The 18,391-nt window shown below is 47.7% G+C and overlaps 1 protein-coding gene across 1 annotated transcript in view; it reads left to right on the top strand.

Moving 5' to 3' along the window:
- The first annotated feature begins 529 nt into the window (after positions 1–529).
- Positions 530–18,391, top strand: part of HUNK (hormonally up-regulated Neu-associated kinase) — a 105,805-nt gene continuing 87,943 nt past the window's right edge. The window contains exon 1 of the mRNA XM_065876874.1: positions 530–790. Within this exon, the coding sequence (XP_065732946.1) occupies positions 530–790 (261 nt within the window). The remainder of the gene's footprint in view (positions 791–18,391) is intronic.

Here is an 18,391-nt window from a genome sequence, read left to right on the forward strand (position 1 = left end):
CCGCCGCGCGCTGCTCTCGGGCGGGAGCGGCCGCCCGGCGCGCAGCTAGGAGCCAGCGAGCCGGACACGAGCCCGTGCGGGCCAGCCCGCGGCGGCTAGGGCGGAGGCTGCCGAGACGCCCGGGCTCCGGGACCAGGCACCCCGGCTCCGGGACCGGGCACCGGACCGCGCCCCCCCCCTCGCCCGCCCCTCCGCAGCCGGCTCGTTCCCCGCGCACCCGAGCTGGGCGACTGTCACTAGCCGCCCGGACGGGACCCCGGGCAGGGTCTCGGGGTCCCGAAAGGGGCCCGGGCGACCCTCCGAAGAAGAACTTCTTGTGGGCGGGTCCCCGGTACCCTGTGGCCTGGGCGACCGCTATTGTCTGCGCGCGGCGCTCGGCGGCGGCCCGGGGCGCGGGAGCCGCGGGCCGGGCGGGGCCGGGCCCGGGGTGGCGGCGGGAGGAGCCGGGGGAGTCGCGTGGGCCGGACTAGGAGGAGGAGCCGCGCCCGTGGGAGCAGAGCCGGAGCGGCGCGGGCAGCGGGCAAGCGTGATGCCGGCGGCGGCGGGGGACGGGCTCCTGGGCGAGCCGGCGGCGCCCGGGGGCGGCGGCGGCGCCGAGGACGCGGCCAGGCCGGCGGCGGCCTGCGAGGGAAGTTTCCTGCCGGCCTGGGTGAGCGGCGTGCCCCGCGAGCGGCTCCGCGACTTCCAGCACCACAAGCGCGTGGGCAACTACCTCATAGGCAGCAGGAAGCTGGGCGAGGGCTCCTTCGCCAAGGTGCGCGAGGGGCTGCACGTGCTGACCGGAGAGAAGGTGAGCCGCCCGGGGCGCCGGCCCCTGGCCTTCGGGTTGGGGGATCGGGGAGGCAGGGGCGGCGGGGACCCTGCGGAGAGCCCTGCGCTGCGAGTCTGGCTGCGGAGCCCCGGACGGGCGCCTCCCGCTCCGTCGGCTTTTCCTCTCGGGTTGAAAGTGGGGTCGAGCCAGACGCGCGCGCAGACCCTCGCAGCCAGGATACCGGCCTTTCCCGAGGGGCGATATGGGGTCACTTTCCCCGGGGGGCGACTGGTTTCCCCGCGAAGCCGCCCGCAGCCTTTTTTGCTCCTCGAAGGGCGCCGCCTGGCGGACACCAGCGCGGGGGTGGGGTGGGCTGGGGTCTGGGGGACTCTGATCTCCGGGCCGGTAGGGGCGGCAGATCAGTGGAGAGGCTGGAGCCAGGAATGGAGTGCGTGGGCCCTTACGCTGAGGGTGGGAGAGCCGATTAGCCAGCCCTTGGGGGAACTTAGAGTCTGATCCGCACCCTGGGCTCTGGGTAGGAGGTGGGGGAAGGACGAGAGCCCAGGGACGTACCCGCTTGTGGGCTGCGGCAGCTAGGGGAAGTTTTGAGTGCTCACAGGAGGATTTTCACGCGCCGCCCCTCCCTCCACCCACCCTTCCCACCCCTGCATCCCCGTATCACCCCCTCCTTCACTCCTCACTACAGCCGCTGGGGTGGGAGCTGCAGTAAGGATCCTGCTCTGGCAGATACCGAACTACACACCGCTCTCCCCATGTTTCAGAGGTTGGGAGACGCCTTCTTATCTTCCTAGAAGAGGGGAAAGCAAAGGAGGGACCCCAGACACCTGCAAGGGTACCCCCTCCAGCCTTGTGAGACGTTAGCAGTGTGTGAACCCTTGCCAGGCAAGCCTCAGCTAGACCTAAGTTGTAACTTAGATCTGTGAGAAGAAACCCATAATGTGATGACTTACTTCTGAGGTGAGGCTCCAGCCGGGAGGCTGCCCCAGCCTGGGAGTTACCCTAAGCTTGGAGCTACTTCAGGCTGGGGTTGCCCCAAGTTCATGATCATCTGAGACTCAAGGCTCCCCCCAGGCTGGGGCTTGCTTAGCACAGGTGGGGTAGTAGCCCCTTTTTGTGGCCCATTCACCAGGGAGGCGTCAGCAGTGTGGGTGGGAGTGGGAAGCTCCAGGCTTCCTACCTGCCCTTCCACCCTCTGCCCTGGGATCCTCTGTCTGGCCTGGAAGTTCCTTGGGAATGCACTGCTGTGTGACCTCTGATTACTGGGCGAGCCGCCCTGCCCTCCAGTCCCAAGCCTCACTTGTCTGTAATCTCCCTCCTCGGTTCCCCAGTGTGTCCTGGAGCCCCTTGCATTTGAGTGCAGGTCTCCATCACCCTTGTCACGTGTCCTTTTCCTACAGCCGCTCTGGGTGGAGTGCCCTTTGTTTTGGGTAAGTGGGGTTAGAGTGAGCAGTTCTAAAAGTGCCTCTTGCTTGAATTTCCGTACAAAACGGGAGGGTTCAGGATGAACTCACTGAATTGAGTAACTCTTCAAAGAAGAAGAAAAACAAAAACAAACCCAAAAAACTCCAAACCTCATTCTAGTCCAAAGGGAGCGCGGCACCGTTTACTCCTGGGTTCGCAGTGGGCTGGGAACTTACACATCCCGTCATGGCACGGGGATGCCCGAGGCCCCAGCTTGCTAACCACAGTGCGCTCAATTCTCCGTGCCCGGCACACGGGGGTAGAACTTTATTTTGATTCGAAATGTATAGGATTCAGTCTAGTTGTGTGTGTTTCCTCTTGAAACTTAGCAAAAAGAGACGGGGCGTTACGCTGACAGCAGAATGGGCAACGTTAGAGGCACGCTCGCTTCCCCTGCCCTGCGGCTCAGCTGCTTCGGGCTGCCTTCCCCTTTCCGGTCCGTGCTGTGGGTCCGGCTCCTCTCCGCTGCATTTTTGCTTCTTAATATCAGGCTGTTCGTTTTGGCTGCACTGCCCGAGGATGCACTCAGAGCTCAGTCCCTAGCCGGATGCTTGGGTTCTGGAGCTCTGTGCTGGGCCCGAAGGCTCACTGAAATGTGGGGAATTCCTGCCCGGATGGGGTCCAGTGAGGATTTCCCCTCACCCTTTGGTGCTAACGCCCGTTTATCTCATCTTGTCTTTCTTGAATGATGCATCTCACTTCCTCTCCACAAGGGGAGGAACAATTAATTGGATGTAAAATTATTGAGCTGGACTAATCGATTGGATCTAGTTAAGGAGTGTGGTTCTTAGAGTGGAGAAGGAGGTTGAGAGATTTTGCCGATGTGCCCTACTTCAGCCCTGAGAATCAGTGCTCAGGGAATGCAGGCGTCGTGAGAAATCTGGGTTTTAGTTCACTTAATGGCCAGCTTGAAAGAAACAATGGGTGTCGTTCATAGCTTTTTATCTCCCAGATCCAACACCTTAATGCTTAACTAAAAGATTTGGTTTTTGGCAGATCGTAGAGATTAAAATGTTTGTGTGTGTGTGTGTGTGGTGTGTGTGTATACATGATTCTGCCTGGGAAGTATTGCTGAGTTCATGAGTCCCCAGCCCCACTCATGTGCTGGATAATGTCTTACTAAGGCCAAAACAAAGGTGAAGTCAACCTCACACTATTTGCAGCCTCCAGGTCTCTTTACAAGGTGACCTATTAAGAGGGTTTTCGCCCAGAGAGGGGTTACTCCTGTGAGCCAAGCAAGGGGAGACCTCGAGGTGACAGGACCCAGAGGAAGGGAGGAGACGAAGTGTCCCCAGAGTGGGTGATGTGAGTGTTCCAGAAGGGCCTCTCCCTTCAATAATTCCCCCTTTCTGGAGAAAGCACTTCACTTTTCTCTATTCCTTTTTTTTGGAAAGGACACAGACCACCGCGGGAGGGGAATTAAGTCATGAAGGCTGTCCTAAGAAATAGATGTATCCCCCCCCCACGCCATCCCCTGAGTGGAAGGATCCAGGGCAGCCTGTCCTGAGGAATCAGTTCATGAAAAATCTGCAAAGGGGGATGGAGAAAGGGTAGAAGGGGAGGTGCCCCCACGCCTGCAGTTGCAGTCTCAAACTGTGCACATTGTGTTGGGTGATTTATGCCAGCAGCCAGGGTATTGCTGGCTTAGGGTGTGTAGTGTGTGTGTGTGTGTGTGTGTGTTGTGTTTTGACTTGGCGCACGTTTCCAAAAAGCTTTGGGTGCCATCCTACATGGCTCGCTGAGAATTACCGTCTGAGTCCATCTGACAAACGGAGCCGCTTTTTCCTGACTTTCATTCAGGCTTCAATCCTATCTTATCAAGAGGCTCCTTTTCCCACCACTGCCTGCAGGACAGTATTTTTTTTTTTTTTTTTTTGGCCAGCCTCTCTCCGAAGTTGTTTGAAAGTCATTTGAATCTAGTGCCCTTTTACCACTGGAAAAGAAAGGATGGCTTTGGGCAAGACCTAATTTTGTCCTCCTGTAGCTTTGAGTTGCTGCCATCCTCCGTTCACGCGGCTTTGAAAATAAATCATTCACTCGATCATGTGAAACTCTTAACCCGCATGTTCTCAGTCTGTCTTTGACTAGGTTGATGATTAGACAAGGAAAAATGATCACAAAATCAGACTTTGAAAAAAAGGATTCTCAGTGGCTTTGAGACGAAGAGCAAAGTTGCTGTGCAGGAGTGTTAAGTGGTAACTTTGAAACGTGCAGGAAGAGGTGTGCTTGCGGGCTCTGTATTGGTCCCCGATACCTATGAAAGGCACAGTCTCTGGTACTTGATAGGTTATTCATTTTAAAGATGAAAGAATATCGTTGCAGAGGCTTAGAGCGAAGAGCATAGGGGTATCTCAAGTATAGAGCAGGTTCCACAGGTAGGCAAAGCTGCAAAAAGGGAAAAATAGTTGAGGCCACAATTACATTTTTGTGTGATTAAGTCTCTCTGAGAGACAAAGTTAGGTACAGAAAATGATTGGTTGAGATGTTTACCTTGTTCTAACCCTTGGTTAAAAAAAAAAAGCCTGTTTATCACTTTCATTGGAGCTATTTGGGGGCTAAAAATAAGGGTTGCCTGCTTAATAAGTTGCCAATAATTATGCTTCAAGCATGACAGCACCAGATACCTGGAGTGAAGGAGTTACTAAAAATACAATTTACTATGTTTTTTGGATCAGGAAATATGACTAATTTTAGAGGTGGCCTTTTGGCAGATCTGTTTTTAGCAAGTATTTCGGAAACAGACAGGTGCTAAATCCCGTATTTTTTTTTTTTTAAAGTGCTAGAAATTTAGGGGTAATAGCTCTGAGGCTCAAGAAATGCCTAGGGAACTGGAAATTCCTATTAGTCCCCAGCAGGGATTTCTTGGCAAGCGAAAGGCATTGGGGAAAAGCACCTGCTCAGTGTGTTGCTTGTAATAAGGCAGCGCCTATAATTTCCGAGATTGCATGCTGCAGTTCACAGGCACAATCTTTTTGAACTTCCTGCCCTGCCTCATCTTTTTGAAGTCCTTGTGAATGATGGAAATTGGCACTTTGGGCTCACTTCTCAGTGTTCATTGATACGCAGGTCCCATGGACTTCAAAGGGCGCTTTCAGTCAGCACAACAGTGCTGAATAGTGCCCACGAAGAGGACACAGCCTGACCTTTTCTCTGCGGGTGTGGAGTCACCGGCACAGGCTGGGCTCAACGACAGCGGTCCGCACGCTGGTGGCTGTTCCAGTGCCGCGTGGCAATCATCCATCCCAGGGGTTAACTTTTCCAGGAGGTGTGGGGAGTGGCAGCCGTGTCTGTCCAGAGAGAGGAGCAGACTGGGTGTCCTGTGGGAAGGTGGTTTGGACACCAAGTATCGTTTACCTCGGGATGTACGCCCCATCTTGATTATTCATGGTAACCCAGCGACCTGCTCTCTTGGTTAATTGAAACCCGTAGATAATCCCCAAGCCTTACTTTTAGCAAAGTGGTGAAACCTCTTCCTCTGCTCAGTCTGGGCCCTGGCCACTTTCAAGTGCTGACCTGAATTGAATTTCATGCTCTCTGATGAAATGGTGCTGGCTGGTAGGACGACCAGCAGGAAAGGGGTGAACCACGGGACCTGAATGGTACCCGAGGAGGTAGATACTTCTACAAAGGTAGACGGAGCTGTTGCCTCTCCTGTCTCCTGAACGCCAGCTCAGCGGTATAGCGCCTTGTGGCATGTTCAGGGTCTTCCATGCATTTTCTCATTAGTTGCTAGAAGCAGCCCTGGGCAGGTGAGAACCAACTCGCTGGTGTCCTTACCTTTGTTGACTACGTGGAGGTATGCCCTGAGTAGATTTTTCCTCTGACCTTCTCTTCTCTATTGCTAGGGCTGCCCTAACAAACGACCACGAACTGGGTGGCTTAAAACAACAGAAATGTATTCTCTTAGACTTCTGGAAGCCACAGGTCCAAAATCAAGGTGTTGGCAGAACCTCTGAAAGCTCTAGGGGAGGATCTTTCCACGCCTTTTGCAGCTTCTGGTGTTTGCTGACCATCCCCGGCATCCCTTTGGCTTGTGGATGCGACACCCCAATCTCTGCCTCTGCCTTCATATGCCCTTCTTTCCCCTGTGTGTCTTCTCTGTCTGCAAATCTCCGTCTCCTTATAAGGAAGGAGGGGAATGTGGTCTTACGGTGTATACTCGGGACCAGCACCTGTGAGGGGAGGAGAGGCGAGGAGAGGGGCAAGGCAGCATTGGGCAGAGGCAGAAGTTGGGCCCCGATGCAGTCCCAGCTGAAGCCCCTCGCCCATGCCATGCTGCACTCTGGAGCTGAGAGGTCCAAGCTGGGGCTCTGCATCTTTGTACCTACTGAGGTGTCCAGGTTGGGGCGAGGGGACTGAGCCTTTGTAACTTTGGACCCTGGACCCGTCATTGGGTGAGGGCTGCCCTGGGAAGGGGCGTGGCTTTGGACACTTGCCGAGGGTAGTTCCCGGGGTGAGCTCGCAGCAGAGGTCAGCAGCTGGGGAGGAAGTTCTCAGTCCAGAAAGGGAAGTGGTGCAGTGCGGCCAGGTGTCCACTGCTTACTGGGAGAGACAGGCCAGAGTCCAGGGTCTTGATCTGAGTCCAGGCCGGATCCGTAAACAAAGTGGGCAGCTTCCCGCCCTACCTTGCCCACCTAGTTTTGATGCTTCTGCACCTGAAATGAGGGAACAGCCACAGTCTACTTCCTAACAGGGAGCATCCTGGGAATACTCTGGCCTCACGTTTCTTTTCACGTAGGATGCTCAGGGCTCACTGTTGGGTTTGTGGGTACCTTTGGGGTACTTTCATGTGTTCTGTGTGTTTTCTCTCGAGGACTTTATGTCCACAGAGTCGGGCTAACTTGTCGACCAGCGTGTCTAATCAGAGACAGTGGGAGAGATCATCCCTCCCGCATCACTCCTGAGCTGTGGGAAATTGCATTGTTGCCAAGCAGAGTCATGATTCAGGACATTCGGGTGACAGGAAGGATTGCTCGGGTGGGAGCCATCTCTTAACACCCTCTTACCACGTCTACCTCCAGCGAACCGGCTCTTCCCTACAGCTATGCGGTTTCTAATTACTGGACTCTTTCTGGCTTTTAATCACGTGTGTGTGTGTTTTAAGATTCATTTGGCTAAAGTCTGCAATAGGAAATACAGACACGTGGTCTTAAATGGAAAGGTTTCAAGAGGGGATGCGGTGAAAGGTAATTCTGCCTTTACCTGTGTGCCTCAGTGATGGGTTCCTCTCCCCAGAGGCAACCCCACTTCTAGCTTCCTGTGTATCCTTCCAAACATACTCTATCTGCATACAAGTGTACATACATTTGAAACTCCATATGCATGCATTTGTAAAGGTGTAGACATAGGGAAATATATTTTTACACTATACATGCTGTTCAGTATCTTGCTTTTTTCACTTAACAATATATCTTGAACATCCTTCCCCCAGATCACTACAGAATTGCCTTATTCTTTTTAATTACTGCATAGTATTCATTGTATGGTGGTACCATGTTTACTTAGTCATTCCTTGATAAGTATGCCAATGGACATCACTTAAGGAATTAAGCACAATTAAAGAATGGACATTTAGGTTGTATACAATTTTTTCTTATTCCCCAATAGTGCAGCAGTAAATATCTGTGCCTTTGTGTCATCTTGTAAATGTTTCAGGTATATCTGAGGGATAAATTCCTAGCCTTAGGCGAAAGGGTATGACTCTTTTTTTTTTGTTTTGTTTTTTTGGTCACACTGTGTAGCTTGTGGGATCTTAGTTCCCCAACCAGGGATCGAACCTGGGCTCCTGCAGTGAAAGCTCTGAGCCCTAACCACTGGACTACGGGGGGATTCCCAAGGGTATGACTTTTAACTGTTGACGAATATTGCCAAATTGCCTGCCAAAGAGGTTGTCCTAGTTTATACTTCCATAAACCTGGTATGTGAGTTTCTTTCCACATCTTTATCAATATAAGGTACTCTCAAACTTTCTGATCTTTGCCTATCTAGTAGATTAAACATGGTATCTTTTTTATGTGTAGTTTATCATATTTGTAAGTGAATTGAACATATTTCATATGTCCAAAAACAATTTGGATTTCATTTCTGTTAATTGTTCATGTCCATTCTCCATCTTCCCTTGGGTTTTTGGTCTTCTTCTTATTGATTTATAGGCACTTTTTATATTTTAAGGCAATCAGTCCTCTTCCAGTGATATATTTTGAAGCCTCCTCCACCTTGCTTGCTCCCTGCTTATTCTTTGTCTTTGTTTCTTGGTCATCCTCACCATTGCAGAGGTTATTTCCCTGGATTCTACTAACTAGTGAGGGGCCATAAGGAGCTTTGCGGTTCCATGGACCCCTACAAATTGTATGTGTATAATTATATTTCTGGGGCAAGGATCCATGACTTCATCAGATTCTACAAGGAATTATTTACCCCCAAAATGTTAAGAGCCACTGCTTCGTTGCCCATCTGTGACAGCAATGCCGTCTGAATGGAGGTTTGTATGTTGGGATCAGGATTTGGATCACCTTGGCGTGTTAGCACCTGTGCTAACTGGGCTGAAGTTGCAGGTTACGCTCGGGCTAGGCAGGTGATTCTATGACTGTGACCTTGGCTTGGCATGCCTAATTTCTGCCTTCCTGTCCCCCACCATGCCTGGGTCACAGGGAAAGGGCATGATAGAGTGTGGACAGATTTTTGGAAGACGTTGACTCTTGCTAGGACGTGTTTGAATCATGTCCCATTATTTCTTCATGGGAAAGGTGATAGATACAGTTGATGGTGGGTGGTTGAGAAGAAAGAGAAAGAGGGAGCATCAAGGGAAATGAAAACCTTTTAAGGAGCAATGGCTGCCTCTTAACTTGGACACAAAATGCACCGAGTCCAGTGTAAGCACGTGTGTAAAAATATTCCTGGGACCCTTTGGGGCTATTTTGTCCACGCTCGAAGCATTCCGACGGGTGGTACTGGTGGAGTGAACTGGGCCTGTTTGGAGTCCTGGAGGGCAGCATGGCTTCGCTCTGATGACCCTCTCTATTGCTCCTGTCCCCTGTCACTCTCTGCCCCCTCACCCTGCTTTGTCTTTCCTCAAAGTGCTTCTCACCACCTGTATTAGTTTGCTAGAGCTGCTGTAACAAAGTACCGTACACTGGGTGGCTTAAACAGCAGAGACTTATTGCCACACAGTTTTGGAGGCCAGAGCTCAAAATCAAGGTGTTGGCAGGTTTGGTTCCTCCTGAGGGCTGCGAGGGCAGGATCTGCTCTAGGCCCCTCTCCTTGGTTTGGGGATAGCTTTCTTCTCTCTGTGTATTTTCACATTGTTTTCCTCTGTGTGTGTCTGTCTCTGTGTCCACATTTCCCCTTTTTATGAGCACATCAGTCGTACTAGGGTCCATCCTAATGACCTCACTTGATGACCTCTGTCAAGATCATTATTGCCGAATAAGGTGAAATTCTGAGGTACTGGGGGTTAGTCTGAATGTTTGTGTCCCCTCAAAGTTCATAGATTAAAACCTAATCCCCAATGTGACGGTATTAGGAGGTAGGGCCTTTTGGAGGTGATTAGGCCATGTGGACAGAGCCCTTATGAATGGGATTCCTGGTCTTAAAAAAGAGACCCTGGAAAGCTCTTTGGCCTGTTCTTCCATGTGAGGCTATAGCAAGAAGATGCTGTCTAGGAACCGGGAAGAGAGATCTCACCAGATGCCACGTCTGCCTTGGTCTTGGACTTCCCAGCCTCGAGAACTGTGAGAAATAAATGTCTGTTATTTGTAAGCTATTTGGCCTATGGTATTTGTTATAGCAACCTGAACAGACTAAGAAAGGACTTAAACAGATGAATTGGGGTGGGGGGCTCCATTCAATTCATACCATCACCTGACCCCATTAGACCATAAGCCCCATGAGGAAAGGATCACTGTTTTATGCTTCGTGGCTAGAATAGTATCTGGTACAGAGACGGTGCTCAGTCAATATTTTTTGAATGGATCAAAGAATGCTTTGATCTCCCCAGGCCATGAGGACGGTTGGCCGGAATGGTTTTGTTTTGTTTTTTTGGTTGCGCCACGGAGCTTACGGGATCTTAGTTCCCCGACCAGGAATCGAATCCGGGCTCCATCAGTGAAAGCATGGAGTCCTAACCACTGGACCACCAGGGAATTCCTTGGCCGGGAACGGTTTGACAGCCCTGTGTCTCTCACTTCCTTGCAGCTCCTGGGTGCGCCTGTGTGAACAGTGAGGGGATTGGACAGCTTGTTCAGCTGGTGCTCTTTGGGAAAAATCCCAGACCCAGGACAGCTGTGCCTTCTGCAGGGACTTGTTAAGGAAGTCACCTAGGTATCAGAGGGACCAGCCAGAGACAGAAAGATATTCTGCAGTGTCATGGGACTGTTAATGGACCCTCAGCTCTTTCCTGAGAAAACGTACCAACACAGCAGCAGATGGGCGACGTTGCTATTTGCAAACATACATTTCTTTGGATGTTTCCCATGGAGATATATGGAGCTTTGGATTCTGTCTCTTTAACTAAAAATTTCTTTATAAGTTTATCATTGTCTTAGCCAAATTGCTGCCAAAACATGTAGCAACCCTGCTTGCTTCTCTTGCCTGTTCTCTGAGCCATCTGATTCATTCACACCCCTCTCCTTGCGTTATCTCTGTCATGGTTTTTTTTTTTGAAGTATAGTTGACTTACAATGTTGTGTTAGTTTCTGCTGTATAGCAAAGTGATTCAGTTTTATACATGTGTGTGTGTGTGTCTGTATATATATCTGTATATATATATATTCTTTTCCGTTATGGTTTATCCTAGGATACTGAATATAGTTCTCTGTGCTGTACAGTAGAACCTTGCTGTTTATCCATCCTATATATAAAAGCTTACATCTGCTCACCCCAAACTCCCCCAACCTCCTCTCCCTTGGCAACCATCAGTCTGTTCTCTATGTCTGTGATTCTGTTTCTGTTTCATAGATAGGTTCATTTGTGTCATACTTTAGATTCTACATATAAGCGATATCATATGGTGTTTGTCTTTCTCTTTCTGACTTACTTCACTTAGTATGATCATCTCTAGTTGTATCCATGTTGCTGCAAAGGGCATTATTTCATTCTTTTTTATGGCTGAGTAGTATTCCATTATATGTATGTACCACATCTTCTTTTTTTTTTTTGGCTGTGCTTCACGGCCTGCAGGATCTTAGTTCCCTGACCAGGGATTGAACCCGGGGCCACAGCAGTGAAAAAGCCAAGTCCTAACCACTGGACTGCCAGGGAGTTCCGTGTACCACATCTTCTTTATCCATTCATCTGTCAATGGACATTTAGATTGTTTCCCTGTCTTGGCTATTGTGAATAGTGCTGCTATGAACATAGGGGTGCATGTCTCTTTTTGAATTATAGTTTTGTCTGGATATATGCCCGGGAGTGGGATTGCTGGATCATATGGTAGCTCTATTTTCAGTTTTCTGAGAAACCTCCATACTGTTCTCCATAGTGGCTGTATCAATTTACATTCCCACCAGCAGTGTGGGAGGGTTCCCTTTTCTCCACACCCTCTCCAGCCAAGTGTTATTTGTGGACTTTTTCATTATGGCCATTCTGACCGGTGTGAGGTGGTGCCTCTGTAGTGTTGATTTGCATTTCTCTAATAACTAGAGATGTTGTATCTCTGTCATTTTAATCTCCTATTGAGTTTCTGTTGTCTTGCATCCTGCCCCATGGCTTTTTGGTAAGGGGTCTGGCCATCCTTCTGACTCTGTTCAGATACTATTTTTTTCGGTATGCGGGCCTCTCACTGCTGTGGCCTCTCCCATTGCGGAGCACAGGCTTCGAACGCGCAGGCCCAGCGGCCATGGCTCATGGGCCCGACCGCTCCACGACATGCGGGATCCTCCCGGACCGGGGCACGAACCCGCGTCCCCTGCTTCGGCAGGTGGACCCCCAACCACTGCGCCACCAGGGAAGCCCTGTTCAGATACTCTTGTTCCACGAATCTCCTCTCTTGGTCACGACTTGCTCTTCACTAGAGCTCTGTGCACAGGGCACAGGAAGGGTGAACAGCAATGAGGGATGCTCTTTGGGCGTGGTGCTGACGGACAAAGCAAGCGGAAAATTCAGCAGCCACCCACGAGGAGGCTTGCTCTCTCTGTTTCGGATGATAGGATGAAGTTCCGAAACCCAATGATTCTCTTGTCTACCTGGAGCAGAGCAGGGTTTTCGTGACCTTCTGAATCACCAAAAACCTACAGGAGAGGATTGCGTGCTTTCTCTTTGCTTTGACCACGAGGATGTAATACTGATAACAGTAGTAATAATTAACGTTTATGGATCGCATACCATCTGCTACGCCATGTCCTAGATGCTTTGCTGCAGAATAGAATTTATTCCTTACAGTGGCTTTTGTAGTAGGCAGTGTTGTCCCAGTTTTGTAGCTTAGGTTGACCAGCCATCCGGGGTGCCCAAGAGTCTCTAAAGTCCTGCGTTTGGGGAGACTCCTAAGATAAGGGCAAAACCAGATGAACCCAAGAAGACATCTCATCAGTATTTGGAATCCTACTGAGGGTTTTCAAATGAAAGTATTAAAGAGCAGTTAATCAGGTCATGAATAAGTGATGAACATACCAAACCCCAAAGCCCAAAGCCCTGGGCATAACTGAGATGCTTGTTGTGGACGATGACCTCCACTCGTGGTCCTGGGTGGTGAGGGGGGCTTTTCCCACCCCTGGGCTCCAATATGCTAGGTTCACCGTGCACTCCAAGTCTCCAGTGTGGGCAGAGGTCCTGGTCTTCCATCTTTTACAAGTTCACAATGAGATGAAGAGATTGAGCCTGCTCTGTGTGTGTGTGTGTGTGTGTGTGTGTATTATTAAATAAAAATCATAATACCGAGCTAAATATAAACACACATAACTTTTTTTTCAAAGTTTTTTTGATGTGAACCATTTTGAAAGTCTTTATTGAATTTGTTACAATATTGCGTCTGTTTTATATTTTGTTTTTTTGGCCATGAGGCATGTGGGATCTTAGCTCCCCAACCAAGGATCGAGCCCACACCCCCTGCATTGGAAGGTGAAGTCTTAACCACTGGACCACCAAGGAAGTCCCCACACATAATTTTTTGGTAGCAGATTTTCTTTTTTTTTAATGACAAGGTACTTCACTCTTTAATTAATTAATTAATTAATTTTTGCTGTGTTGGGTCTTCGTTGCTGTGCGAGGGCTTTCTCTAGTTGCGGCGACCGGGGGCCACTCTTCATCGCGGTGCGCGGGCCTCTCACTGTCGCGGCCTCTCGTTGCGGAGCACAGGCTCCAGACGCGCAGGCTCAGTAGTTGTGGCTCATGTGCCTAGTTGCTCCGCGGCACATGGGATCTTCCCAGACCAGGGCTCGAACCTGTGTCCCCTGCATTTGTAGGCAGATTCCCAACCGCTGTGCCACCAGGGAAGACCCGCTAGCAGATTTTCTTAATGAAGGAAGCAATGGGTACTAGGAGTTACCTTGAGCAGCTCTGATTAGCGTTCAGTCTTAGTTTTAATACCTTTCTTTTGCGCTGGAGGGAGAAAAATCTGTATGAGGGGAGAGAGGATTTTGAATAAAGGTAAGCTGCAAATGCACATCTTATGTAGCTCAATGAACAGTCCCTGAGAGTCTCCTTGTTAGACCACCCTCCTTCAAGAATGAAAATAATTATTTATTAAAAACAGTGCAGAACACCCAGTACCTTTGCCTAGTTTATTTATGCAGACGGTTGGAGCTAGACTAGCTTTTCTAAGCCTTTGCTCTGTCCCCATTTGGGCTAAGAAGGGACGCTGGAGCCAAACAGAAGGAAGTGCCCAAGTGAAAATGAAGCTGCAAGGCAAGTGACTGTAAAGTCTGGGATCAGAATATTCTAGCATGTTACCTGAGCCCTACTTTAGTGAAACCAAATGGATAGAGATAAGTGTTATCACTTACGTAATCTGGCCTTTCGGTGGAATTACTGCTTTGATGTAGAAGTCGAGGTTTTTAAGTGTATTCTTTATTCCAGGGTAAAATTTTAATTAGAGAAACTAGTTGATGACTCAGTTCTCAGTTGAACATTTACATTTCTAATACTAATTAAAAAAACTTGTTTTGAAAACACTTCTTCAGGTTTGTAAAGTGTCAGTTCCACGGGATGACTTTTTTTTTTTTTTTGCGGTACGCGGGCCTCTCTCACTGTTGTGGCCTCTCCCGTTGCGGAGCACAGGCTCCGGACGCACAGGCTCAGCGGCCATGGCTCACGGGCCCAGCCGCTCCGCGGCATGTGGGATCTTCCCGGACCGGGGCACGAACCCGTGTCCCCTGCATCGGCAGGTGGACTCTCAACCACTGCGCCACCAGGGAAGCCCCGGGATGACATTTTATTCTATTAAAAACACATTTGTGAGCAGTGGCTGTAATTTCAAGCCCAATTTGACATTATGAAAGTTGAATTTCCCTCTGGAGGGAAACTTTATGGCTATGGTACTCCCACCCAATTCAGTACCCTGAGATGTTTCTTCCTAGATCAAAAATGAGCTTTTTGTCGTAGAAGCCATTAAATTAAAGCATCTGAGAGCACATAGAGTAACACATGGTTTCTTTCCAGTAATCAGACTTGGAATAATGTGCTACAGATTTCAGCAGGGCATATTTTTAAAAAATATGTATGTAAATCATCTAGTATAAATCCGTGCTTTTCCTATGATCAGCTATAAATACTTTTAAAATAAATTTTTAAAGTATTTTGGACCAAGTACTTCGTGTTTTAGAATTTTTTCAGCTAGTCTAGTCACTGGCACATTCTAGAATATTTGTGGTTTTTAATTTATCAAAATAAATCCTGGGCTAATATTTGTTAATTGCCATGTATTTTGTTCTTGCAGTCACTTACATATACTTTTTTCATCATTTTCTTTAACATCTTTATTGGAGTATAATTGCTTTACAATGGTGTGTTAGTTTCTGCTGTATAACAAAGTGAATCAGTAATACATATACATATGTTCCCATATCTCTTCCCTCTTGCGCCTCCCTCCCTCCCACCCTCCCTATAACACCCCTCTAGGTGGTCACAAAGCACCGAGCTGATCTCCCTGTGCTATGTGGCTGCATCCCACTAGCTATCTATTTTACGTTTGGTAGTGTATATATGTCCTTGCCTCTCTCTCACTTCGTCCCAACTTACCCTTCCCCCTCCCGGTGTCCTCAAGTCCATTCTCTACGTCTGCATCTTTATTCCTAGCCTGACCCTAGGTTCTTCATAACCTTTTTCTTTTCTTTTTAGATCCCATATATATGTGTTAGCATACGGTATTTATTTTTCTCTTTCTGACTTACTTCACTCTGTATGACAGACTCTAGGTCCATCCACCTCACTACAAATAACTCAATTTCATTTCTTTTTATGGCTGAGAAATATTCCATTGTATATATGTGCCACGTCTTCTTTATCCATTCATCGTCGATGGACATTTAGGTTGCTTCCATGTCCTGGCTATTGTAAATAGAGCTGCAGTGAACATTGTGGTACATGACTCTTTTTCAATTATGGTTTTCTCAGGCTATATGCCCTCTTTTTCAATTATGGTTTTCTCAGGCTATATGCCCAGTAGTGGGATTGCTAGGTCGTATGATAGTTCTATTTGTAGTATTTTAAGGAACCTCCATACTGTTCTCCATAGTGGCTGTACCAATTCACATTCCCACCAGCAGTGCAAGAGTGTTCCCTTTTCTCCACACCTTCTCCAGCGTTTATTGTTTCTAGATTTTTTGGTGATGGCCATTATGACCGGTGTGGGATGATATCTCATTGTAGGTTTGATTTACATTTCTCTAATGATTAATGATGTTGAGCATTCTTTCATGTGTTTGTTGCCAATCTGTATATCTTCTTTGGAGAAATGTCTATTTAGGTCTTCTGCCCATTTTTGGATGGGGTTGTTTGTTTTTTGGGTATTGAGCTGCATGAGCTGCTTGTAAATTTTGGAGATTAATCCTTTGTCAGTTGCTTCATTTGCAAATATTTTCTCCCATTCTGAGGGTTGTCTTTTGGTCTTATTTATGGTTTCCTTTGCTGTGCAAAAGGTTTGAAGTTTCATTAGGTCCCATTTGTTTATTTTTGTTTTTATTTCCATTTCTCTAGGAGGTGGGTCAAAAAGGATCTTGCTGTGATTTATGTCATAGAGTGTTCTGCCTATGTTTTCCTCTAAGAGTTTGATAGTGTCTGGCCTTACATTTAGGTCTTTAAAACATTTTGAGTTTATTTTTGTGTATGGTGTTAGGGAGTGTTCTAATTTCATACTTTTACATGTACCTGTCCAGTTTTCCCAGCACCACTTATTGAAGAGGCTGACCTTTCTCCACTATACATTCCTGCCTTCTTTATCAAAGATAAGGTGGCCATATGTGCGTGGGTTTATTTCTGGGCTTTCTATCCTGTTCCATTGATCTATATTTCTGTTTTTGTGCCAGTACCATAGTGTCTTGATTACTGTAGCTTTGTAGCATAGTCTGAAGTCAGGGAGCCTGATTCCTCCAGCTCCATTTTTCGTTCGCAAGATTGCTTTGGCTATTTGGTGTCTTGTGTTTCCATACAAACTGTGAAATTTTTTATTCTAGTTCTGTGAAAAATGCCAGTGGTAGTTTGATAGTGATTGCATTGAATCTGTAGATTGCTTTGGGTAGTAGAGTCATTTTCACAATGTTGATTCTTCCAATCCAAAGGCATGGTATATCTCTCCATCTATTTGTATCATCTTTAATTTCTTTCATCAGTGTCTTATAATTTTCTGCATACAGGTCTTTTGTCTCCTTAGGTTGGTTTATTCCTAGATATTTTATTCTTTTTGTTGCAATGGTAAATAGGAGTGTTTTCTTAATTTCACTTTCAGATTTTTCATCACTAGTGTATAAGAATGCCAGAGATTTCTGTGCATTAATTTTGTATCCTGCTACTTTACCAAACTCATTGATTAGCTCTAGTTGTTTTCTGGTAGTATCTTTAGGATTCTCTATGTATAGTATCATGTCATCTGCAAACAGGGACAGCTTTACTTCTTCTTTTCGGATTTGGATTCCTTTTATTACTTTTCCTTCTCTGATTGCTGTGGCTAAAACTTCCAAAACTATGTTGAATAATAGTGGTGAGAGTGGGCAACCTTGTCTTGTTCCTGATCTTAGTGGGAATGGTTTCAGTTTTTCACCATTGAGGACGATGTTGGCTGTGGGTTTGTCATATATGGCCTTTATTATGTTGAGGAAACTTCCCTCTATGCCTACTTTCTGCAGGGTTTTTATCATAAATGGGTGTTGAATTTTGTCGAAAGCTTTCTCTGCATCTATTGAGATTATCATATGGTTTTTATCCTTCAGTTTGTTAATATGGTGTATCACGTTGATTGATTTGCGTATATTGAAGAATCCTTGCATTCCTGGAATAAACCCCACTTGATCATGGTGTATGATCCTTTTAATGTGCTGTTGGATTCTGTTCTCTAGTATTTTGTTGAGGATTTTTGCATCTATGTTCGTCAGTGGTATTGGCCTGTAGTTATCTTTCTTTGTGACATCTTTGTCTGGTTTTGGTATCAGGGTGATGGTGGCCTCGTAGAATGAGTTTGGGAGTGTTCCTCCCTCTGCTATATTTTGGAAGAGTTTGAGAAGGATAGGTGTTAGCTCTTCTCTGAATGTCTGATAGAATTTGCCTGTGAAGCCATCTGGTCCTGGGCTTTTGTTTGTTGGAAGATTTTTTTTGTAAATTAATTAATTAATTAATTTATGGCTGTGTTGGATCTTCGTTTCTGTGTGAGGGCTTTCTCTAGTTGTGGCACGCAAGGGTCACTGTTCATTGTGGTGCGTGGGCCTCTCACTATCGCTGCCTCTCTCGTGGCGGAGCACAGGCTCCGACGCGCAGGCTCAATAATTGTGGCTGACGGGCCCAGTTGCTCCGCGGCATGTGGGATCTTCCCGCACCGGGGCACGAACCCGTGTCCCCTGCATTGGCAGGCGGACTCTCAACCACTGCGCCACCAGGGAAGCCCTATTTTCATTATTAACGCTACCACACTTGACATGTTTCATTATATACTCCCCATCTGTTTTAGATACCTTAAAAAAAATTATCCTTTTTTAATCTGATTAATGAAACATAATTTTCCCCACTCGTTCCTTGTGG

The sequence above is a fragment of the Phocoena phocoena genome, chromosome 4 (assembly GCF_963924675.1).
Source record: "Phocoena phocoena chromosome 4, mPhoPho1.1, whole genome shotgun sequence".
Lineage (NCBI taxonomy): Eukaryota > Metazoa > Chordata > Mammalia > Artiodactyla > Phocoenidae > Phocoena > Phocoena phocoena.